Here is a 25,921-nt window from a genome sequence, read left to right as displayed (position 1 = left end):
TTAAACACATCTTGGAGTAATTAAAAAGAGAAAGAAACCTAAATAAAAATTTCACTGATTGTTCAGCATCCTTCCGTTTTCTCCCCAGACCATGCACCATATTTCTGGGGTAGTGGACTTCTGAAAGGTCTAGGCCTCTTTCCCCTTGGGATGGGTTTAGTTTTAAGTACCTGTGATAATAATGACACTTTTTAATCAAATGTACTACTTTATTTTGTTTTGTGTTTTGTGTTTTTCATTTCAGGAGAGCCAAAAGTACTGTCTTAGAATAATATCCTATGGTATCCCCCGATCTGGGCACCATAGCTGAAATACTCTATGTCTCCCTTTCCAATTACTGTCCATCAGAGGAGAACCAGTTTCACATTGTTTTTTCAAAAGGGAGAAATTATTAGCCTATTTCCTATTAGACTTAAAGAGGAAATTATATATCAGTAGCTATTGGTTCAAATAATTATTTTATAAAGAGACAGCAATTTAATAAATCATATGCCTTTCTTACTGGGTCTCTTTGATCAGTACAAAAATAATTTAGAATTTACTGTGTATTTCGATCCAAAACATGCTCTATATCTGGCTGTGACTTTCTATTCCACTCACCTAATGTAAGAAAAATCATCTTCAGAGCATAGTCTTAAAACCTGCTTTTCCCTTTTATCCCAACCCATGAGATTAAACAAACACAAACACAACTTTAAGAACTCATTGTATGGGTTTCAAAGCCTCCCCTCCCTGCAAAAGTTGTCTTGATCAAAGTTTAGTATTTTTGAGTCTTGAAAGGTATAAGACATATAAATGTCACAGCCCAGGAAATTTTTACAAGTAATAAATTCTCCTTTTTTAGCATCATGTGCTCACAATGATTGTTAGAAAATGTCTTCTTTGATTTTAGGCCATTGATAGTAATTAATTAAAAAAACTTTTTAAACGTCTTGAACCTAGCAGTTCATACTAAGGAGCCAGGCATTTCCACAGAAAGGAGGATGGGTTGGAAAAGTCCTCTACACATTTTTCCTATAGAATATCAACCTATCATATCGAGTTGTCATTTGAAGGGCTGTTGTCTTGAAGAAATTTTTTCTTTTGGTGTCAAATACCTATTAAATCCAGAAGAGATAAACATTTGAGAAGCTAGTTGAAAAAGGTATTCTTAATGTATCAAACCTTAAGTCAACAAATATTTCTGAATTCCTACTTTGCCAGACTTTCTGATGTGTTCTGATATACATGTTGACACCTTAAACCAATACACACCTGGACACTTGCTCTTTCTCCTTCTTCCTCTCTCTTGCTCTCTCTCTGACCTATTAAAAGATGATGAGTGTCAATAATAGATACTTTTTAGATAAGCAAAGATTGGCAGCTCTAGTATTACTTAAATAAGATGATCAATGACTAGTTATACCTTCCATCTATAAAGACATTTTTCATTTTTTTTCCTTCATTCCACCCACTCTTTGTTCTCTTCCCTCTCTATTTCTTTGCTTCCTTTCTTTCTTTCTAGGTTTTAGCATAATAAAGTCCTTTCTTATAAACTATGCTTCTATAATTTAATCATTGAGTTAGGGATATTTTTTATTTTTAATTAAAAAATTCTTTTTTTTTGTCTTTTAGGGCTGCACCCATGCCATCTGGAGGTTTCCAGGCTAGGGGTCAAATCAGAGCTGTAGCCACTGGTCCACACCACAGCCACAGCAAAGCCAGATCTGAGCTGTGTCTGCAGACTACACCACCAGCTCAAGGCAACGCCAGACCCTTAACCCACTGAGCAAGGCCAGGGATTGAACCTGCGTACTCATGGATACTAGTCAAGTTCATTTACGCTGTGCCATGATGGGATATTTTTTAATATAAATTCCATTTTTTAAATATTTAACAAAAATTTTAATATGGAGTTCATCATATGAAAAGTACATAATAAAAACACATTTCCTATTTCTTATTCTTGACTTTTCTTCTAGATTGCAGAAAAAACAGAACTCAAAATAGCGGAGTCTCGAGAAGGCTATAGACCCATTGCTAAACATTCATCGGTATTATTCTTTAGCATTGCAGACCTGGCTAACATTGACCCCATGTACCAGTACTCTCTCACCTGGTTTGTGAACCTTTATATCAACTCTATTCATGACAGGTAAATATTCTCTATCTTTATTCATTATCCCTGGGTTGGATTGCCACCATCCTTTCCATGAAAAAATATTTAACTTTTTTCTTATTATTCGTATAATATATATTCTTTATAGAACCTTAGAAAATATGGGGAAAGTGAAAGAAAAGAAATAAGGAAGGAAGGAAGGAAGGAAAGAAGAAAGAAAAAGAAAGAAAGAAAGAAAGAAAGAAAGAAAGAAAGAAAGAAAGAAAGAAAGAAAGAAAGAAAGAAAGAAAGAAAGAAAGAAAAGAAAGGAACAGAGGAAAGGAAAGAAGGAAGGAAGGGAGGGAGGATGGAAGGGAAGAAGAGAGAAAGGAAGGAAAGAAAAAAGGAAAAAGTGAGTAAGCAGGTCTCCTTTCTATTTTGTTTTGTTTCGCTCCTACTCAAGATTAGTCACAGAAGGAATTCTTCAGTCCTTTTCTCCCCTTTCCTTTAAATATTTTGGTAAGGCAACTCCAGTATATCTTTCTCCTGCATTGATGTCTCCAGAAAACTTCTGTCCCTTTTGTAATCATTTGCTAGATATTTTCATTTTAATCGGTTAATGAATGTACAGAAATTTTGGAGCTAGACTGGAGTAAGGGATTAAATTTCAGTTCTGCCACATATGGGCTACATGAATGCAGGCAAGTCAGTCAACCTCTTTGTAATTGCCTCAATTTTCCATATCTATAAAATAGAAATAATAATGTACCTACCTTTAAGAATTGTTATGAGAATTAAAAAGATAATATTTATGGAGTGTTTTTTTTTAACAGTGTCCATTACTTCATAACTTGTTAAATAGAATAAAAATATGATTTGAGACTACCTTATGTTTTCTCCATGGGCTCTTGGTAGAACAATCTTTCCTGAGTAATTGAAATCCCTAAGCTTTCTCAGTTGGGATCTGAAATTTGAATTAACACAACCTCCATGATGGAGGGTATGCAACTTGGAGAACTCACAAAGATGTCAATAACATGTTGATAAGAATGTGAGGTCATCAGAACACTCAGACACTGCTGGTGGGATTGTAAAATAGTGCATCCACTTTGTTGCTGTTGTTATTTTTCCTCCCTAGGTATTCTTATTTTTTTTTAATTTTTTAAATCACTTAATGAATTTTATTGCATTAATTGGTGTATAACAATCACCACAACCAAATTTTACAGCATTTCCATCCCAAACCCTCAGTGCATTTCCCCCACCCCGCAGCCTGTCCCATATGGAAACCATAAGTTTTTCAAAGTCTGTGAGTCACTGTCTGTTCTGCAAAGAAGTTCATTGTGTCCTTTTTTTAGATTCCACATATAAGTGATAGCATTTGATATTGGTGTCTCATTGTCTGACTGACTTCGCTTAGCATGATAATTTCTAGGTCCATCCATGTTAGTGCATCCACTTTGGAAACATTTTAGAAGTTCCTAAAATATTAAACATGGATTTGCCATATGTTCCAGTATTTCCAGCAAATCTAGCAATTCTTGAGTATATGCTAAAGAGAATGGGATGTTTATGTTCACACAGAAATTTACAGTCTTTTTGTTTTTATACACAAAAACTGTATTCCAAATTTGTTTGAGTTAGTTTTCCCTCTTTCAGTATGGTGATGTTTGTTACTCATGTGAAATGCAGTTTGGGTAATTAGTTTATATTTCCTTTTAGAGTTTTCCCCTCATCCTTGTTAATTGTAATTTTATTGTATTTCTGAGCACGTAAGTTATCAATATGACTGCAAAAGTAAATCCTCTACAAAAGGGTCTGCTCAGAGAAGTGTCAGTATCCCCTATCCCTCCATCCCATTCCCATGGATCCAAGTATTACTTTTTAAGAATTAAACTTTTAATTCTGAGGTAAATGTAATTCATGTGTAACTGTAAGAAATTATACAGCAATCTATGTTCTCTTTATGCAGTTTCCCCAGTAGTGACATCCTTAAAACCTCTAGTACTGTATTACAACCAGAATATTGATGTTGTCCTGATCAAGATACAGAGTTCTTTCATCACCCCACACTGCCCTTTTAGCGATACCCACTCTCTCCCACTCCCACCCTGTCCTTAACCCTTGGCAACCACTAATCTGTTCTCCATTTATGTAATTTTGTCATTTTAAGAACATTATATAGGAGTTCTCCTGTGGCACAGTGGGCTAAGGACCTCACGTTGTCACTGCAGTGGCCTGGATCACCAAGTTGGCACAGGTTTGATACCTAGCCTGGGAACTTCTGCATGTCACAGCCATGGCCAAAAATAAACATATATAAAAAAAGAGTGTTATATAAATAGAGTCATGCAGTATGTAACTTTTGGGGATTGGCTTTTTTCACCCAGTGTAATTCTCTGGGAATTTATTCAGGCTGTTTGCTCCTTTTTATTGCTAAGAGTTATTTAACAATATTGATCTATTAAGGCTTGTTTAATTATTCACTTGTTGAAAGACATCTGGGTTATTTCCAGTTTTTTACTTTTATGATAAAATACACATACTGTTTTTTGTGTTAATGTAAGTTTTCATTTCTCTAAGATAAATGCCCAAGAGTGCAGTTGCTGGGTCATATGGTAGTTGCTGATTTATTTTTTTTAAAGTAACCGCCAGACCTCCTAAGAATGGCTGTATCATCTTACATGCCCTAAGTATTACTGAAAAAAAATTAAACTAAAAAAATGAAAGCAATGTATTCTTATTGCAAAAATTTTAAGCATTTAAGAGTATAAAGAAGAAAGTTAGTATTAGTCATAACCCCATCCAGAAGTAACCACTTTTGTCCATGTGTTTTCTGACCTTTTATATATGTTTTTTTAAATGTACAGATCTTGATCTAGATTTGATGCTTCTTTGGGGCAGGTAAATGTTTCATAATTCTTTATCTCTTATAGTTCCCTCTCCAGCATAGATCCTCACACTGATATATATTTAGTAGGTGTTTTTTAATTAACTCATCATTTTCAGTCATTTTGTAATATAAAAAGAAATTTAGAATTTTGAAAATAGATGATGTAAACCATATTCTATTTTCTCATACAATTATATCCCATTTTTTACATACAAATTCACAAGGAGATATACACATGCAAAACTGTACAATGAGGTCTTACCCTTTACACAGTTTTCTAATCCTAACATCTGTTTTTATTTTTTATTTTTATTTTATTTTTTTCCTTTTTAGGGCCGCACCTGTGGCATATGCAAGTTCTCAGGCTAGGGTCCACAGCCATAGCAATGTGGGATCCAGGCCACATCTGTGCCTACTCCACAGCTCACGGCAACACCGGATCCTTAAGCCACTGAACAAAGCTAGGGATCAAACCCACATGCTCATGGATACTACTTGGGTTTGTTTTTTTTAAACTGTAGTATAGCTGATATACAGTATTATGTTAGTTTCAGATGTATGAAATATTGAGTCTCCATTTAAATACATAAAAAATGATCACCATAAGTCTAATAACTGTCCATCACCATAAAAAATTATTACAGTATTATTGACTGTATTCCTCATGCTGCGTATTACATCCTGTGACTTATTTTATAGCTGGAAGTTTATATCTCTTAATCCCCTTCACCTCTTTGGCCCCCCCCTCCCCCTCTGGCAGCCACCAGTTTGTTCTCTATATCTATGTCTGTTTTTATGTTCCTTTGTTTGTTCATTTGTTTTTATTTTTTAGATTCTACATATAAGTGAGATCACATGGTATTTCTTTATCTGATTTATTTCACTTAGCACATACTCTCTTGTACCTTTTATGTTGTTGAAAATGTGAAATTTTCTTTTTTAATGGCTGTTTATATTTAGTATATATACCACATCTTCTTTATTCATCCATCTATTGATGGACACTTAAGTTGCATCCATATCTTGGCTACTAAAAATAATGCTGTGTAGACAAAAGGGTACATATATCTTTTTGAATTAGTGTTTTTGAAGTTTTTGGTGGGAGTAAATACACAGAAGTGGGATTGCTGGATTGTACAATAGTTCTATTTTTCTATTTTTCGAGAAGACCGCATACTATTTTTCATAGTGGCTGCACCAGTTTACATTCCCACCAGCAGTGCATGAGGGTTCCCTTCTACCAATAACATCTTGTGTAACTGTAGTATGTACAGTATCACAACCAGGAACTTCACATTGGCACAATCTAGAGAGCTTATTCAAATTTCACCATTTTTATGTGCATGCATGCGTGTGTGTGTGTGTCTGTGTGTGTGTCTGTGTAGTTTCATATTTTAGTAGTGGTTATTTTGATAAAATAAAAACAACTTGTATGTTAATTCATGTTACTTATTTTTTCTTAGTTTTGATTCAATATATTTTCCTTTTTTTTTTTATCCTTTCAGTAACAAATCCAAAATTCTGGAAAAGCGCCTACGATATTTAAATGACCACTTCACATACAACTTATATTGTAATATATGCCGATCACTATTTGAGAAGGACAAGCTGTTGTTTTCCTTTTTATTATGTGCCAATCTTCTTTTGTAAGTCACTTCCATTTTCTTTATTTTGAAAACCTACCTAGAAAACCTAATCAGTGACTTCTCACAGAAGGATGTCATGTTTTTGCTCTGCTTTAATTCATGATTTTACTTATACATTTCTCCATTGTAGTATTGGCGTTTTGATGTTTCTTTTTTTTTTCAGTGCTACACCTGCAGCATATGGAAGTTTCAAGGCTAAGAGTTGAATTGGAGCTGCAGCTTCTAGTCTACACCACAGCCAGACACTTGGGATCCAAGCTGAGTCTGGTCTATGCCACAGCTTACAGCAACACCAGGTCCTTAACCCACTGAGCAAGGCCAGGGATTGAACCCACATCCTCATTGGATATCAGTCAGGATCATAAACCACTGAGCCATATGGGAACTGCTGATGTTTGATTTTTAAAATTTGGAGTTCCCACTGTGGCACAGGGGTTAATGATCCAGCCTTGTCTCTGTGAAGACACCGGTTTGATCCCTGGCCAGGCATGGTGGATTAAGGATCTGGTGTTACTACAGCTGTGACATAGGTTGCAGCTCTGTCTTGGATTCGATCCCTGTCTCAGGAACTTTCATATGCTGCAGAGGCAGCCACAAAAGAAAAAAAGTATTGGCATTCCTGTTGAGGCTCAGTGGATTAAGGACTTGACATTGTCTCTGTGAGAATGCAGGTTTTATCCCTGGCTTCACTCAGTGAGTTACATATACAGCACGGCTGCAAGTTGTGGCAAAGGTCAAAGATGCAGCTCAGATTTGCAGTTGCCATGGCTGTGGCTTAGGCTTCAGCTGTAGCTCCAATTCAACCCCCAGCCCAGGAACTTCCATGTGCCAACAGGTGTGGCTGTAAAAAGAAAAAAAAATTGGGGGTCATAGAGAAAAGCTCACAAAATGTTCAGTTACAATTCAATGAATTTGTACAAAGAAAAAAGTCTATGTAACTACACTCAGATAAAAAAATATAGTCTATCCAGATTGGCTTCTTTCACTTAAGAGTATGCATTTAAGATTTTTCTGTATCTTCTTATGGCTTGATAGTTCATTTCTTTATAGTACTGAGTAATATTCCACTGTCTAATATACTACAGTTTATCTATTCACCTGCTGAAGGATATCTTGGTAGCTTCCAAATTTTGAAAATTATGAATAAAACTGCTATAAATATCTGTGTGCAGGTTTTTGTGTACACAGAAATTTTCAACTTATTTGGTTAAATACCAAGATGTATGATTACTGGATCACGTAATAACAGTACATTAAGTTTTGTTAAGCAGCTGTCTTCCAAAGTAGCTGCACTATTTTGCATTCTACTAGCAGTGGATGAGAGTTCCTACTGCTTCACATCCTTACTAGCATTTGGTCTTGTCAGTGTTCTGGATTTCACTTTTCTAATAGATGGTGAAATCTTGTTTTAATTTTCAATTTATTAATGACATATGATATTGAAAATCTTTTCATATGCTTATTTACTATATTTGGGGGATTTTGTCAAATGCTTTTTCTGCATCTGCTGATCTGATCATGTGATTTTCTTCCTTAGTGTTGATTTGATAGATTACATTAATTGGTGTTTGAATGCTGAAGCAGCCTTGCATACCTGAGATAAATTCCACTCCATTGTGGTTTTCAATTCTTTTTATACATTTTTGGATTCAAGTTTCTAATATTTTATTAAGGATTTTTAGATCTGTGTTCATGAAGGATGATAGTTTGTAATTTTCTTTTCTTGTAATGTCTTTGTCTAGTTTTGGCATTGGGGTAATACTGGCCTCATAGAATGATTTAGGAAGTATTCCTTCTGCTCTTTTCTGGAAATATTTGCAAGGAATTGGTATGACTTAATCCTAAATGTTTGGGAGAATTCTCTAGAACTTATTATATTAGCATGGTGCTTTCTGTTTTGGAAAGTTATTAACCGTCGATTCAATTCTTTTTTTTTTTTCTTTTTTTCTTTTTGGCTGCGCTTGTGACATGTGGAAGTTTCCAGGCCAGGGATCAGATCCAAGCCACAGCTTCAATCTATGCCACAGTTGTGACAACACTGGATCCTTAATCTACCTTGCCAGGCCAAGGATAGAACCCATGTCTCTGTGGCAACCTGAGTCACTACAGTTGGATCCTTAGCCCACTATGCCACAGTAGGAACTCCTGATTCAGTTCTTTAATAGATATGGGTCTGTTATAGGCTGAATATTTGTCTCCAAAAAAAACCCCATGTAATTATTGCCCAGATCAGGAGATAGAAATTATGAGCATCACAAAAGTTTCGCTCTATGCTTTTCCCAATCTCTACTGGATTTTACTTCCTCTCCAGAGGTAACTACCAAACAAACTTCTACTAGTATTTTGTTTTGTTTTGTTTTCTTGTTTGTTTTGGGGCTGGGGGGGGCAGTTAGGCCTGCTTGGGATTCACTGGGATTCATAGGCCTTCCTTTTTTGAAAAAATTTTTATTACAGTTGATTTACATCATGCTATCAATTTCTGCTATACATCAAAGTGACCCACACATTATTTTTCTTATGTTATCTTCCATCATGTTCTATCACAAGTGATTAGACATAGTTCCCTGTGCTTTACAGCAGGACCATATTCCCTATCCATTCTTAATGTAACAGTTTGTATCTATTAATCCCAAACTCCCAGTCCATCCCACTCCCTCCCCATCAGCAACCACAAGTCTGCTGTCCATGCCTGAAAGTCTATTTCTGTTCTATAGATAGGTCAATTTGTGCCATATTTAGATTCCACATATAAATGATATCATATGTATGGTATTTGTCTTTTTTTCCCGACTTGCTTCACTTAGTATGAGAATCTCTAGTTCCATCCATGTTGCTGCAAATGGCATTTGCTGCATATGGCTGAGTAGTAAATTAAATCATTGTGTATATGTACCACATCTTCTTAATGCATTCATCTGTCAATGGACATTTAGGTTGTTTCCACGTCTTGGTTATTGGGATGGTGCTGCAGTGAACATAGGGGTGTATGTATCTTTTTGAATGAAAGTTTTGTCCGGTTATATGCCCAGGAGTGGTATTGCTGGGTCAAATGGTAGTTCTATGTTTAGTTTCTGAGGAACTTCCTTACTGTTTTCCATAGTGGTTGTACCAATTTGCATTCCCACCCAAATTGTGCAGGAAGGCTCCCTTTTCTCCACACCCTCTCCAGCATTTGTTATTTGTAGACTTCAATTAATGATAGCCATTCTGACTGCTGTGAGGTAGTACCTCATTGTGGTTTTAGTTTGCATTTCTCTAATTATTGGTGATGTTGAGCATTTTTTCATGTGCATGTTGGCCATCCATATGTCTTCTTTGGAGAAATGTCTACTTAGGTCTTCTGCCCATTTTTCAATTGGGTTGTTTGTTTTTTTGTTGCTGAGTTGTATGAGTTGTTTGTATATTTTAGAGATTAAGCCCTTGTCGATTCCATCATTTGCAACTATTTTCTCCTATTCCATGTGTTGTTTTTCTTTTTTTTTTTTTATGGTTTCCTTAGCTGTGCAAAAGCTTGTCAGTTTGATTAGGTTCCATTGGTTTATTTTTTTAATTTTTTATTGTAGTTGATTTACAGCATTCTGTTAATTTCTGCTGTAGAGCAAAGTGACCCAGTTATACATTTATATATGTTCTTTTTTTCATATTATCCTCCATCATGTTCCATCACAAGTGATTAGATATAGTTCTCTGTGCTATACAGCAGAATCTCATTGCTTATCCATTTCAAATGCAATAGTTTGCATCTACTAACCCCAAATTCCCAGTCCTACCCACTCCCTCCCTGCCGCCATTTGGCAACCACAAGTCTGTTCTCCATGTCCATGAGTTTGTTTCTTTTCTATAGATAAGTTCATTTGTGCCATGTATTGGATTTCAGTATAGGTGATATCATTAGTGGTTTTGTCTTTCTCTTTCTGACTGACTTCACTTAGTATGAAGTTAAGTTTCATTCATGTTGCTGCAAATGGTATTATTTTGTTCTTTTTTTATGCCTGAGTAGCCCATTGGTTTATTTTTGTTTTTGTTTCTAATGCCATGGGAGACTGACCTAAGAAAGCATTTGTATTGTTGATGTCAGAGAATGTTTTACCTATGTTCTTTTCTAGGAGTTTGATGATGTCTTGTCTTATGTTTAAGTATTTAAGCCATTTTGAGTTTATTTTTGTGCATGGTGTGATGTGTTCTAGCTGATTTACATGCAGCTGTCCAGTTTTCCCAGCACCACTTGCTGAAGAGACTCTCTTTTTCCCATTTTATATTTTTGCCTTCTTTGTCAAAGATTAATTGTCTGGGATTTCTATTCTGTTCCATTGGTCTGTATGTCTGTCTTTGTATCAGTACTACACTGTCTTGATTATTGCAGCTTTGTAGTATTATCTGAAGTCTGAGAGAGTTATACCTTCTGCTTGGTTTTTTTTTCCCCTCAGTATTGATTTGGCAATTCTAGGCCTTGTGGTTCCATATATTTGTTTCCTCTAGTTCTATGAAAAAAGTCATGGGTAATTTGATAGGAATTGCATTAAATCTATAGATTGCTTTGGGTAGTATGGTCATTTTAAAGATATTGATTCTCCCAATCTAGAAATCTTTCCATTTTTTGAATCCTCTTTAGTTTCCTTGATTAACATTTTATGGTTTTCAGCATATGTCTTTCACCTCCTTGGTCAGGTTTATTCCTAGGTACTTAATTTTTGGGGGTATGATTTTAAAAGGTGTTATATTTTTATATTCCTTTTCTAATATTTCATTGTTAGTATAAAGAAATGAAACCAATTTCTGAATGTTAATCTTGTGTCCTGCTACTTTGCTGAATTCACTGATTGGTTCAAGTAGTTTTGTGTGGCATCCTTAGGGTTTTCTGTATATAGTATCATGTCATCTGCATAAAGTGACAATTTTACCTCTTCTCTTCCAGTTTGGATACCTTTTATTTATTTTGTTTGTCTAATTGCTGTGGGGAGGACTTCCAATACTATGTTGAATAAAAGTGGTGAGAGTGAGTATCCTTGTCTTGTGCCATACTTTAGTGGGAAGGCTTTCGGTTTTTCTCCATTGAGTATTGTATTGGCTGTGGGTTTGTCATAAATAGCTTTTATTATGTTAAGATATGTTCCCTCTATATCCATTTTGGTAAGAGTTTTTATCATGAATGGATGTTAGATTTGGTCAAATGCTTTATTTGCATCTATTGAGATGATCATGTGGTTTTTGACTTTTCTTTTGTTAATGTGGTATATGACATTGATTGATTTGTGTATGTTGAGCCATCCTTGTGAACGTGGAATGAAATCCACCTGGTCGTGGTGTGTGATCTTTTTGATGTGTCGTTGGATTCATTTGGCTAAAATTTTGTTGAGAATTTTTGCATCTATACTCATCAAATATATTGGCTTACAATTTTCTTTTTTGGCAGTATCTTTTTTTTAATTTTTTTTAATTTATATTTGTTGTTGTTGTTGTTGTTGCTATTTCTTGGGCCGCTCCCGCGGCTTATGGAGGCTCCCAGGCTAGGGGTTGAATCGGAGCTGTAGCCACCGGCCTACGCCAGAGCCACAGCAACGCGGGATCCGAGCCGCGTCTGCAACCTACACCACAGCTCACGGCAACGCCGGATCCTTAACCCACCGAGCAAGGGCAGGGACCGAACCCGCAACCTCATGGTTCCTAGTCGGATTCGTTAACCACTGCGCCACGACGGGAACTCCCCAGCAGTATCTTTGTCTGATTTTGGTATTAGGATGATGGTGGCTTTGTAGAATGTCTTTTGGAATGTTTCTTATTCTTCGATCTTGTGGAAAAGTTTCAGAAGGATGGTTATAATATCCTCTTTTATGTTTGGCAGAATTTGCCTGCAAAGCCATCTTGTCCTGCACTTTTGCTTGTGGGGTATGTTTTTATTACATATTCAATTTCATTTCTAATGATGGGTCTATTTCTTCTTGATTTAGTTTTGGTGGGCTCTATTTCTCTACAAAGTTGCCCATTTATTCTAGATTGTCAAATTTGTTGGCATATAATTGTTCATAGTATTCTCTTATGGTTTTTGTGTTTCTGCAGTATCCATTGAGATATCTGCTTTTTCATTTCTTATTTTATTTATTTGGGTTCTTTCTCTTTTCTTCTTGGTGAGTATGGCCAGAGTTTTTTGTCAATTTTGTTTACTCTTTCAAAGAGCCAGCTCTTGGTTTTATTGATTTTTTATTGTTTTTTTGAATCTCTATTTTATTGATTCCCTTTCTTAGGATTTCCTTCCTTCTGCTGACTTTGGGGTTTGTTTGTTTGTTGCATTTTTTAATAGTTATTTCCCCACTACAGTTTTTTTTTCTACTGTACAGCATGGTGACCCAGTTACACATCCATGTATACATCTATTTCCTCACATTATCGTGTTCCATCATAAGTGACTAGACATAGTTCCCAGTGCTATACAGCAGGATCTCATTGCTAATCCATTTCCAAAGGCAACAGTTTATATATATTAACCCCAAGCTCCCCAGCCACCCCACTCCCTCCCCCTACCCCTTGGCAACCACAAGTCTATTTTCCAAGTACATGATTTTCTTTTCTGTGGAGATGTTCATTTGTGCTGGATATTAGATTCCAGTTATAAGTGATATCATATGGTATTTGTCTTTGTCTTTCTGGCTCATTTCACTCAGTATGAGAGTCTCTAGTTCCATCCATGTTGCTGCAAATGGCATTATGTCGTTCTTTTTTATGGCTGAGTAGTATTACATTGTGTATATATACCACCTCTTCCGAATCCAATCCTCTGTCGATGGACATTTGGGTTGTTTCCATGTCTTGGCTATTGTGAATAGAGTTTCAATGAACATGTGGGTGCATGCGTCTCTTTTAAGTAGAGTTTTGTCCGGATATATGCCCAAGAGTGGGATTGCTGGGTCATATGGTAGTTCTATGTATAGATTTCTAAGGTATCTCCATACTGTTCTCCATAGTGGCTGTACCAGCTTACATTCCCACCAACAGTGCAGAAGGGTTCCCTTTTCTCCACAACCCCTCCAGCACTTGTTACTTGTGGCCTTATTAATGATGGCCATTCTTACTGGTGTGAGGTGGTATCTCATGGTAGTTTTGATTTGCATTTCTCTAATAATCAGGGATGTTGAGCATTTTTTCATGTGCTTGTTGGCCATCTGTACATCTTGGAAAAATGTCTATTCAGGGCTTTTGCCCATTTTTCCATTGATTGATTGGCTTTTTTGCTGTTGAGTTGTATAAGTTGTTTGTATATTTTAGAGATGAAGCCCTTGTCAGCTGCATCATTTGAAGCTATTTCTCCCATTCTGTAAGTTGTCTTCTTGTTTTCTTTTTGGTTTCCTTTGCTGTGAAAACTTGTCAGTTTAATTAGATCCCATTGGTTTATTTCTGCTGTTATTTCTGTTGCTTTGGGAGACTGACCTGAGAAAATAGTTGTAAGGTTGATGTCAGAGAATGTTTTGCCTATGTTCTCTTCCAGGATTTTGATGATATCTTGCCTTATATTTAAGTCTTTCAGCCATTTTGAGTTTATTTTTGTGCATGGTGTGAGGGCGTGTTCTAGTTTCATCAATTTGCATGAAGCTGTCCAGGTTTCCCAGCAATTCTTGCTGAAAAGACTGTCTTTTTCCCATTTTATGTTCTTGCCTCCTTTGTCAAATATTAATTGACCATAGGTGTCTGGGTTTATTTCTGGGTTCTCTATTCTGTTCCTTTGGTCTGTATGTCTGTTTTGGTACCAGTACTACACTGTCTTGATGACTGTGGCTTTGTAATATTTTTTGAAGTCTGGGAGAGTTATGCCTCCTGCTTGGTTTTTGTTCCTCAGAATTGCTTTGGCAATTCTTGGTCTTTTGTAGTTCCATATGAATTTTTGGATTGTTTGTTCTAGTTCTGTGAAAAATGTCCTGGGTAATTTGATAGGGATTGTGTTGAATCTGTAGATTGCTTTGGGTAGTATGGCCCTGACTTTAGTTTTTTTTTGTTCATTTTCTAATTATTTTAGGTGATAGGTTAAGTTAGTGATTTGAGACTTTTCTTCTTCTTTGAGGAAGGCCTGAATCACTATGAACGTCATTCTATGAACTGCTTTTGTGGCATCCCATACGTTTTGAATGGTTGTATTTTCATTAACATTTGTCAAGGTATTTTTTTACTTCCTCACTGACCCATTGTTTTTTTAGTAGCATTATGCTTAGTCTCCATGTGGTCATTTTTTTTTCTCATTTATTTTCCTGTGGTTGATTTCTAATTTCATGTCTTTGTGGTCACAAAAGATGCTTGAAATAATTTCTATCCCCTTAAATTTGTTGAGGTTAGTTTTGTGCCCTAGTAGGTGGTCAGTCCTTGAGAATGTTTCATGTGTACTTGAAAATAATGTATATCCTGATTTTTTGGGGGTGTAATGTCCTGAAAATTTCAATTAAGTCTAACTATTCTATTGTGTAATTTATGATCCCTGTTATTTTATTGATTTTCTGTCTAGAGGATCTGTCCATGGATGTAAGTGGGGTGTTAAAATCTCCAACTATTATTGTATTCCCATCAATTTCTCCTTTTATGTCTGTTAGTATTTGTTGTAGGGTATCTTTGTGCTCCTATATTAGAGGCACAAATATTGATGATTTTAATACCCTACTCTTGAATGGATCCTTTTATCATTTAATAGTGTCCTTCTTTGTCTTTCTTTATGGCCTTCATTTTAAAGTCTATTTTGTCTGAAATGAGTATTGCAACTGCTGCTTTCCTGTCTTTTCTATTTGCATGAAATATCTTTTTCCATCCCCTCACTTTCAATTTCTATGTGTCCTTTGCCCTAAGGCTAGTTTCTTATAGACAGCATGTTGTAGGCTCTTGCTTTTTTATCCATTCTGTCACTTGATGTCTTTTGATTGGAGCATTCAGTCCATTGACATTTAAGGTAATTATTGATAAATATGTTTTTATTGCCATTTTAAACCTTGTTTTCCAGTTGATTCTATGTTTCTCTTTTATTCTTTTCTTTTTTGGGTTGGATGATTTCCCTGTATTTTATGTTTGTGTCCTCTTTAGTTTTTGTGACTATAATGTTTTGTTTTGATGTGCGGTTGCCCTATTTTTCAAGTATGTTAACCCCTTCCTATATCTGCTTGCTTTAGCCTTATAATCATATAGGCTAAAACACATTCGAAAAAGAAAGAGTCTAGATTTTCTTACTTTCCTTCCCCACATTTTATGATTTCGAAGTCCTTTTTTAACATCTTCATGTTTGTCCTTTTGCTGTTCCTTGTTTTTAATCATCGCTTTTACAATAGGGTTTTTTTTTTCTCCTTTTGGATCTGTATACTGACTTATTTAAGTGACTGCTTCCCAGTTTTGATTTGCCCATCCTATTTCTTCTTACTTTTTTTTTTTAGAGGAGGCTTTTCAGTATTTCTTCTAGAATGGATTTAGTATTGCTGTACTCTTTTAGTTTTTGTTGGGTTGGAGAGATTCTTTATTTCTCCTTCTATTTTAAATAATATTTTTTCTGGGAAGAGTATTCTAGGCTGCAAATTGTTTCCTTTTGTAACTTTGCATATATGTTGCTACTCTCTTCTGGCCTGTAGTGTTTCTGCAGAGAAATCATCTGATAGTCTTATGGGGGGGGGGGTTCCCTTATAATTAAGTCTTTGATTTTCTCTTGATGCCTTTAGAATCCTCTTTTTAACTTTTGCCATTTTTATTGTAATATGTATTGGTGTGGGCCTGTTTGGGTTCAACTTGTTGGGAGCCCTCTGTGCTTCCTGTTTCTTGATATGTTTCCTTTAGATTTGGAAATTTTTCATCCATAATCTCTTCAAATATATTTTCTACCCCCTTTTCTTTTTCTTCTCCTTCTGGAATCCATATTATGCATCAAATGGCCTGCTTCATATTATCCCATAGATCTCTTATATTGTTTTCATGTTTCTTCATTTGATTTTCTGTCTGCTGTCCTGATTGGGTGATTTCCATTATTCTGTCTTCCATGTCACTAATTCATTCCTCTGCATTATTTATTCTTCTCTTCAGTGCCTTTAACTCAGCTTGCATTTCTGCAAATGAAATTTTTCTTGGCTTCTCCTTATATTTTCTAGTTCTTCTCTAAAGTAATCTGCATTACTGTTCATGACCACTCTTAATTCCCTCAGAATTTTCACTACCTCCTTTTTGAACTCAGTGTCTCTTAGACTGGAAAGGTCTGTTTCATTGTTTGCTCATTCAGGTGAATTCTCATGTTCTTTTAATGGAGAATGGTTCCTGAGCTTCTTCATTTCACTTAAATTTTTCTTATTCTTTGAGTTTAGGGAAAACAACTCCTGTCGTCCTGGAGGGCTATTTATATGCTTGAGTGCCTCTGGGTATTTTGTGAGGGCTTACTATTTATTTTAGGGTGTTGTGCATGTTCCCAGGGAGGTGGAGGCAATGGGCAGGGCTAGTAGCCAGTGCTGGTTGTGGCAAGGACCCTTAGGAAGGTGGCACAGGCTGTTCCTAGTTGCAGAGCCCTGGGAAATGACAATGATCTTCAGGCAGGGGTAGGTGGTGCCCAAGAGCATTTGGCAGTGGCAGCAACACATCATGTGCATTCCCAGGGGACTGAGAGCAACAACAGGTAGTGCTCAGTTGCAGTGCCCTCCTGTGTGCCAATCTCTGAAGTGACTGGGGCTGCAGGTGGTGCCTGTTCATGGACCCCTAGTGGTGGTGGGCCACGCCCACCTCTGGTGTCAGAGATGACTGCCGTGGTTTGCCCCACCATGTCATGCTTAGTCCCCTACTGACCTTAGCCCAAGCAAGAGGTGCCTGGCCACCCATAGCCCACACAAGAGGTGTCCCATCACCAGTAGGCTGCACAAGTGGCGCCTTGCCTCTAGTAGCCTGTGCCAGAGGCACCCTACCCTTTGAGAGTCCATGCTGCACAGGGAAAGATATTCCTATGGCAGTCTGCCCTTCCTCCTCTCACCCTCCCCAACAATGGTGCCTTGCTTCTCCTGCTGGCCCAGACCTCCTCCCAGGTTACCTTGGCTGAGGCACTCTGCTCCCTAGCCCCTCAGGCTGTCTCCACACAGCCAACCCTAGTCCTATCCCTGGAACTGACCTCCAGAGACTGAGTCTCAATGTGCAGCCCCTGCCTTAGCATTTCAGGCTGTGGTGTCCAGAGCATGTTGTACTGATGGTCTGTGCAGCTCTTGCTCTGCTTTGCCCTCCTCAGTCTTTTCTACTGTGGTTTTCTCTGAGACTTTGAGGTCCCTCTGTCACAGCTGATCTCCCCATCAGTTAGGTGGCTTTGCAGGGTGTGGGTTACTTTTTTCTTTCACAACTCCCTCTCAGCAGTGCTAGTCCCGTTCTGTCTTTCTCTTTTTCTCTCTCTCTCTTTTTCCTTTGTTCTACCCAGTTATGTAAAGGGTTTCTTGCCCTTTCTGGAGGTTTAAGGTCTTCTTCCAGTGTTTAATAGATGTTGTGTGCAAATTGTTCTACATGTAGATGGGTTTTTTTTTTTATGTGTTTGTGGGAGAAGGTGAGCACCATGTCTTACTCCTTTACTATCTTGATCCTTCTCCTCAATTATTTTTTAAAGAGACGTAAATAATAGAAAAATGTCTAGGTCAGTTTCTGTAAATCTGAGAAAAAGTCAATGAATTTTTCTTTCAGTTTTTCTAATCTCTAGAATTTCAATTTATTTTTGTGTGTGTGTTGCTTACTTCTCCCTTCTTTACGTTCATGTTTTGCTTTCACTCTTTCAGCATGTTTATAATAGCTCTTTTAACATTCTCATGTGTATGTTATATCATCTCTGACACTCCTCTGTATCTATTGACATTTTTTTCCTGCTTATGGATGTTGTGAATTTTACAATGGTAAATGCTGCTTTTTTTTTTAAAATTCCTTTAAAGAGCATTAGACTTTACTTTTGCAGGTACTTAAATAATGCTGAATTAGTTTGATCTTTTCAAGTCATATTTTTAAGCTTTTTAAGGGCAGTTTTACTGTAGATTTTATTGTAAAGCTAGGTTAGCTTCACTACAAAATATGATTCCTCTCATGTGACCACTGAATTTTTCTGGTGTGCAATAAAGATTTTTCTCTAGGCGACAATAACTCATACCTTCAGTCCTATGTGAACTCCGAAAGTTACTAAGTTTACTGCCCCCCAGATACTCTTTGCCCAGCCTCCTGGAGCTTTACCCTACTCATCCATTACTTGGTGTTTAGCAATGGAGTCAAAAGGATGTATATGCAGATATCTGGAGCTCTTTTTCTGTTTATCTTCCTCTTTTCTGGTACTCTGCCCCCAAACACAAGCCACCTCAGCCTTCCTTAACTCTGATCTCTGACTCTTCAATGAAGCAATATTCCCAAATTCTGATTTTGATTACCTCCTTGCTTTATAATCTGGAAAGTGCCTCCAGGCAGATAGCTGAGGCAATCATAGGGATCACCTTGTCTCCTTTTTTTTCCAGGGACCACAGTCCTTCACTGGCTGTCCTATAATTTCCAAAAACAGGAGTTTCTGTTGTGGCACAGTGGAAACAAATCTGACTAGGAACCATGAGGTTGTGGGTTCAATCCCTGGCTTTGCTCAGTGGGTTAAGGATCCAGCATTTCTGTGAGCTGTGGTGTAGGCCACAGATGTGGCTCAGATCTGGCATTGCTGTGGCCATGGCTGTGGCCAGCAGCTACAACTCTGATTAGACCTCTAGCCTGGGGACCTCTGTATGCTGTGGGTAAGGCCCTAAAAAGACAAACAAACAATTTCCAAAAACAGTTGTTTATTTTATTTTTTCCTCAGTTTTATAGTTGTTTTTACCAGTAAGGTAAGTCAGTCCTGATTATTTTATCCAGGATATAGAAGCAGACATTGACTTCATTCAATTTTAAAACAACAGTTTACAACAGTTCTTATTTGGGGAACACAGGGCAAAGAAAGAGATTGAATACCAGGAACTGATGTTTCTTTTAACTGGAGGAGTAAGTCTTAAGAGTGCTGAGAAAAATCCTGATCCATCTTGGCTACAGGATAAAAGCTGGGAGGAGATTTGTCATGCAAGTGAATTTCCTGCATTCAAAGGACTCAGGTAATAGTTTAAACATGATGACTTAACATCGAATAGTGACGGGTAAATTTGTAATCTAGTAATTTTTTTTTTTTTGTCTTTTGTCTTTTTTGTTGTTGTTGTTGTTGTTGCTATTTCTTGGGCCGCTCCCGCGGCATATGGAGGTTCCCAGGCTAGGGGTTGAATCGGAGCTGTAGCCACCGGCCTATGCCAGAGCCACAGCAACGCGGGATCCGAGCCACGTCTGCAACCTACACCACAGCTCACGGCAACGCCGGATCCTTAACCCACTGAGCAAGGGCAGGGACCGAACCCGCAACCTCATGGTTCCTAGTCGGATTCGTTAACCACTGCGCCACGACGGGAACTCCTAGTAATGTTTTTAAATGGTTCTATAGCTGTCTTGATTCATCTCCTCACTCAGCAATCTCTTTTTAAATTTTTTTCCCAATGAAAGGATAATTAATAGGTTTTTCTTTTCTTTAGAGATCACTTTTGTGACAATATAACTGAATGGCGGAAAATCTATGACAGTAAAGAGCCACACAATGCTAAATTTCCAGTACCAATGGATAAGAGGCTAAATGACCTACAGAAAATAATAATCCTTCGGTGCTTAAGACCTGATAAGGTAAAAGACAAATGTGTTCTGTTTGGAACCAGATGATTTGCCATTTATGAAGTACTAGGTTTAAACTTATTGTTATTTGATTCTTTAACCCTCATTTCAGATGCTCAAAGGGGTTCATTGGGATCCTTGGATCTATAGGTTTATAGTTTTCCTCAGCTTGAGAAAAACTTTGCCCATTATTTCTTCAAATATTTTTGCCACCTCACCCATGATTCCAATTAAATTTATATTAGACTGCTTGATATTATATCATAGGTGATTGATAATCTGTTCATCATGTTTTGTATCATTGTGCTTCAGTTTGGACAGTTTCTATTGCAGTCTTTAAATTTGCTGACTTCTTCTTTTGTAGTGTATAATCTGCTATTAATCCCATCCAATCCATTTTTGTTTCAGCTACTGTTTTATTTCTAGAAGGCTCATTTGATTCTTTTTTTTCCTTTTTATGGTCGTACCTGCGGCACATGGAAGTTCCTGGGCCAGGAGTCAAATCAGCTGCAGCTAGGGCCTACACCATAGTCACAATAGTAATAGTTCTGCAACCTGCATCATAGTTTATGGCCACACCAGATCCTTAACCCACTGATCCAGGCCAGGGATCAAACCCATATCCTCACAGAGTCAACATCGGGTCTTAAACCTGCTGAGACACAACAGGATCTCCCTGGTTCCTTGTTTTTTTTATTGTTGATTTACAGTGTTCTGTCAATTTCTGCTGTACAGTGAAGTGACCCAGTTATGTGTGTGTGTGTGTGTGTGTGTGTGTGTATATGTCTGTGTGTATGTATATATATATTTTTTTCATATATTATCTTCCATCATGTTCCATCACAAGTGATTATATATAGTTCCCTGTGCTACACAGCAGGACCTCATTGCTTATCCACTCCAATGCAATAGTTGGTATCTACTAAGCCCAAACTCCTCATCCATTCTACTCCCTCCCCTCTCCCCTTTGGCAACCCCAAGTGTGTTTTCTATGTCCATGGGTTTGTTTCTGTTCTGTAGATAGGTTCGTTTGTATCATATTTTAGATTCCACATATAAATGATAGCATATGGTATTTGCCTTTCTCTTTCTGATTTACTTCACTTAGTATGAGAATCTCTAGTTCCATCCATGTTGCTGCAAATGGCATTATTTTATTCTTTTTATGGTTGAGTAGTATTCCATTGTGTATATATATACCACATCTTAATTCATTCATCTGTCAATGGACATTTAGGTTGTTTCCATGTCTCGGCAATTGTGAATAGTGCTACAATGAACATAGGGGGTGCATATATCTTTTTTTTTTTTTTTGGCTTTTTAGGACTGCACCCATGGCATATAGAGGTTCCCAGGCTAGAGGTCAAATCGGAGCTGTAGCTGCCAGCCTACACCACAACCACAGCAACACCAGATCCGAGCCACATCTATGACCCATACCACAGCTCATGGCAACACCAGATCCCTAACCCACTGAACAAGGCCAGGGATCAAACCCGTGTCCTCATGGATCCTAGTCAGATTCATTTCTGCTGAACCATGACAGGAACTCCTGCATGTATCTTTTTGAATGAAAGTTTTGTCCAGATATATGCCCAGGAGTGGCATTACTGGATCATATGGTAGTTCTATATTTCGTTTTCTGAGCTACCTTCATACTGTTTTCTATAATGGTTGTACCAATTTACATTCCTACCAACAAGGTAGGAGGGATCCCTTTTCTCCATACCCTCTCCAGCATTTATTATTAGCAGACTTACTAATGATGGCCATTCTCACTGGTGTGAGGAAGAAAGTACCTCATTGTAGTTTTGAGGCGCATTTCTCTAGTGATTAGTGATATTGAACATTTTTTCATGTGCCTGCTGGCCCTTCATAGGTCTTTTTTGGAGAAATGTCTATTTGGGTCTTCTGCCCTTTTTCAATTGGGTTGTTTGGTTTTTTGCTATTGAGTTGTATGTGGTTCTTTTTTATACATTCTGTTTCTCTTTCATTCTGTTTATATATTCCTTTGAATAATGAACACAGTTATAATAATTGTTTTTAAATCCTTGACTGCTAATTCCATCATTTCTAGATCTCTTTCTATTGACTGATTTTACTCTTGGTTATGAACTATATTTTCCCACATCCTGGCATATCCAGTAATGTTTGATTGGATGCTGAACATTGTTTATTATTTGAGTTTTGTCATCATCCTTTAAAGATTATTGACTTTTGTTCTGCTAATTCAGGGTCAAAAAAAACCAACTCTGGACCAAATCCTGACTGTAACCTGTTTTTGCCCAGCCTGTGAGATAAAATTATTTTTACTTTTTTAAAGGGTTATTTTTTAAAAAAAGAAAAATAGGGAGTTCCCATTGTGGTGCAGCAAAAATGAATCTGACTAGTTTCCATGAGGATGCAGGTTCAATCCTTGGCCTCACTCAGTAGGTTGGGGATCCAGCATTGCTGTGGCTGTGTGGTGTAGGCCGGCAACTGTAGCTCCAGTTCGACTCATAGCCTGGGAACGTCCATATGCCATGGGCATGGTGCTAAAAAAAAAGAAAAGAAAAGAAAATAGAAAAAGAATAAGCAGCAGAAATTTTGTGTGGCCCACAATGCCTAAAATATTTACTATCTCGTCCTCTCTAAAAAAAAGTTTACCAATCCTTTTGACTACACAGTTAAATTACTTAGTTACAGATTGTTCCTTTCAAAGATTGTTTTAAGATTTGTTAGTACAGGTGCAGAACAGCCTTTACTGAATGGATAACTTAGCTCCACTACTAAAGTGTGGCCCCCGAGGCCTTTACTGAATGCCCCCAAGTAATCACCAAGGACTCTTCACCGGGGCTATTGGGAACTGTTGTGATTTCCAGCCTTGCATGAACTCTGGTAGCTCCTCATATCCCAAGTTCACAGCACCAGTCACTCTGCTTGGCCTATGCAATGCCCCATAGTGTTCAGCAAAGACACAGGGATACTGTTATAAAGATTTCTGACCTCTTTTTCTAAATATTTCCCTTCTAATTTGAACTCTGAAGGCTCTAGTAAGCTGAGCTTCCTTGAACTCTGAATCCTGTCTTCCCAACTCAACAACACTGTGTTGTTCTACTTGAAAATGCTTTCCCTATTTCACAATCTGGAATGTACCTCTCAGAAGAAAGCCAAGAGAATGATCGGTCTCAGCTTGTTTGTTTCCTTTTTCTCAGGGATCACAGTCCTCTCCCAGCTATTGTCTGGACAGCCCAGTGTCTGAAAATAGTTGTTTCATTAACATTGCCCATTTTTTTAGTTCTTTACAGTGAAAGAGGGTAAATCTGGTCCCCATCTCTCCATATTGACTGGAAGCAGAAGATGGTAGAAAATCTTATATGTGTCATAATTTTATTCAAACATGCACAAAAATCTTTGTATAGGTGAAATAAATAGGCCAATACCAATTTTCATATACTCACAAAAGGTGATTATGGTGCTACAAAAGTTAAAATTCTAAATAGAAAACTCAAAACAATGCTTATACACGTAGTTTAAAACTTTGAGAAGTTCCCATCAGTTGCTCTGTGGTTAATGAACCCAATTAGTATACATGAGGATGCAGGTTCTATCCCTGGCCTCGCTCGGTGGGTTAAGGATCCTCCATTGCCGTGAGCTGTGGTGTAGGTTGCAGAAGCAGTTGGGATCCCGCGTTGCTATTGACTGTGATGTAGGCTGGCAGCTGTGGCTCCAGTTTGACCCCTAGCCTGGGAACCTCCATATGCTGCAGGTATAGCCCTAAAAAGACAAAAACAAAACAAAACAAAACAAAAAACAAAAAAACACTTTGATGTAGTTATTTCACCTAATTCCAGTTACATTACATATAAAACGAAGGTATTGAAAGTAATTGCAATGGTCCCTTCTTTTCTTAATTTTTTTAATATTTTATGTTTTTACTAAAGTTTCAAAAGGAGCATTATCTAATGCTTCATTCTGTCTCTGAGTAGGTTCAAACAGAAGCCTACATAGTTATGCGACTCTTTGTACATTGTTAAAATTTACTTCATTCTTTCCTACTTGATGGTTATCTGTGTGTGTGTATATATTCCTTTTACTAGAAAATAAGTCCCTTGAAGATCAAAGCATCGCTTTATTCATTATTTTATCACAAATAGCTTCCCTTGTTCACAGTAAGCTTAGGAAAGAATAGCTATGCATCTGGGAGACATCTGCCTGTTTGCACTCCACAGAATTGCTCCCTGGATGGCCAGTGAAGATGCTGCTTCAATACCATATGTGGGGAGCCTGTGCTTAAACACCACACTTATCACACTGGAATATGCAGTAATTATGTATGTATTTGGTAGGGTCTCCCACAAGACTCCGAGCTTTTTAAGGTCAAGACCCTTGTCTTATTTTGCTCAATGTTTCTAGGACTTAAAGCAATACCTGACAGATGGTAGGACATGCCAATAATTGCCTGTGAATTGAATTTAACCTAATTGAATTAAGCCACATTCAATTAAAGATTGTACTAGGATTCTCCATAGAAACAGAACCAATAGTATAGATAGAGATTTTAAAGAATTGGATCATACGATTGTGGAAGCTGGCAAGTCCAAAATCTGCAGGCTGCAGACGCAGGGAAGAGCTAATGTTGCAGCTTGAGTCCATAGGCAGTTTACTGGCAAAGTTCCCTCTTCTTCAGTGGAAACTGGTCTTTTTTCTCTTAAGGCTTTCAACTGACTTAATGAGGCCCACTCACATTATGGAGAGTAATCAACTTTATTCAAAATCTACTGATTTAAATGCTAGTCTTGTCTTTAAAGTTCTTCACTGCAACTTCAAGGCTAGTATTTGACCAAATATCTAGATACTGTGCCCTAGCCAAGCTGACACGTAAAATTAACCATCACAGAGCCCATCTCCAGGTCTGTTTAAGTCTCCACAATTTCTTCTCTAGAATATCTTACATGAATGATTAAAATATTACAGAAAAGTCTTACACGTTTTTCTTACATTAAATTACTGGGAAAAGGTATTTTTTCTATAGAAAACTATCATAATTGATTGCAGTTACATCACTTCAGGGAGGATTGCCTTTGGCCAGTGGGTAGAGTATTGCAGAGCAAGCTCTCTATGTCCTCAGCATCTCTCTTTTCTTAATATGCATACTAAAGATCTACTGTGCTAGGTAGAAACTATAGATGGTGTTAATGGTAAAAGAATTCAAAAGATTTCATCATTGCCATGTGAAATTATTAAATAAAGAAATAAAAAGCTGCTATATCATTGTAAGTGCCTTTTTATTTTATTTATTTATTTATTTATTTACTTTTTTTGTCTTTTTGCCATTTCTTGGGCTGCTCCCGTGGCATATGGAGGTTCCCAGGCTAGGGGTCCAATCGGAGCTGTAGCCACCGGCCTATGCCAGAGCCACAGCAACGCGGGATCCGAGCCATGTCTGCAACCTACACCACAGCTCACGGCAACGCCTGATCTTTAACCCACTGAGCAAGGCCAGGGACCAAACCCGCCACCTCATGGTTCCTAGTAGGATTCGTTAACCACTGCACCACGATGGGAACTCCTGTAAGCTCATTTTTAAAAAACCTTCAGTAGCCTGACAATACCTGTAGAATAATGCAAAAGTACAATTTGGCTGTCTTTTTA

General features: G+C 37.4%; 1 protein-coding gene across 1 annotated transcript in view; it reads left to right on the top strand.

Annotated features, from left to right (window-relative positions):
• DNAH12 (dynein axonemal heavy chain 12) overlaps positions 1–25,921 on the top strand; it is a 236,067-nt gene that overhangs the window by 170,239 nt on the left and 39,907 nt on the right. Inside the window, exons 59-62 of the mRNA XM_047777497.1 lie at positions 1,962–2,134; positions 6,476–6,616; positions 19,531–19,689; positions 20,155–20,299. Coding sequence (XP_047633453.1) covers positions 1,962–2,134; positions 6,476–6,616; positions 19,531–19,689; positions 20,155–20,299 — 618 coding nt within the window. The remainder of the gene's footprint in view (positions 1–1,961; positions 2,135–6,475; positions 6,617–19,530; positions 19,690–20,154; positions 20,300–25,921) is intronic.

The sequence above is a fragment of the Phacochoerus africanus genome, chromosome 1 (assembly GCF_016906955.1).
Source record: "Phacochoerus africanus isolate WHEZ1 chromosome 1, ROS_Pafr_v1, whole genome shotgun sequence".
Lineage (NCBI taxonomy): Eukaryota > Metazoa > Chordata > Mammalia > Artiodactyla > Suidae > Phacochoerus > Phacochoerus africanus.
This window is presented reverse-complemented; position numbering and strand designations above follow the sequence as displayed.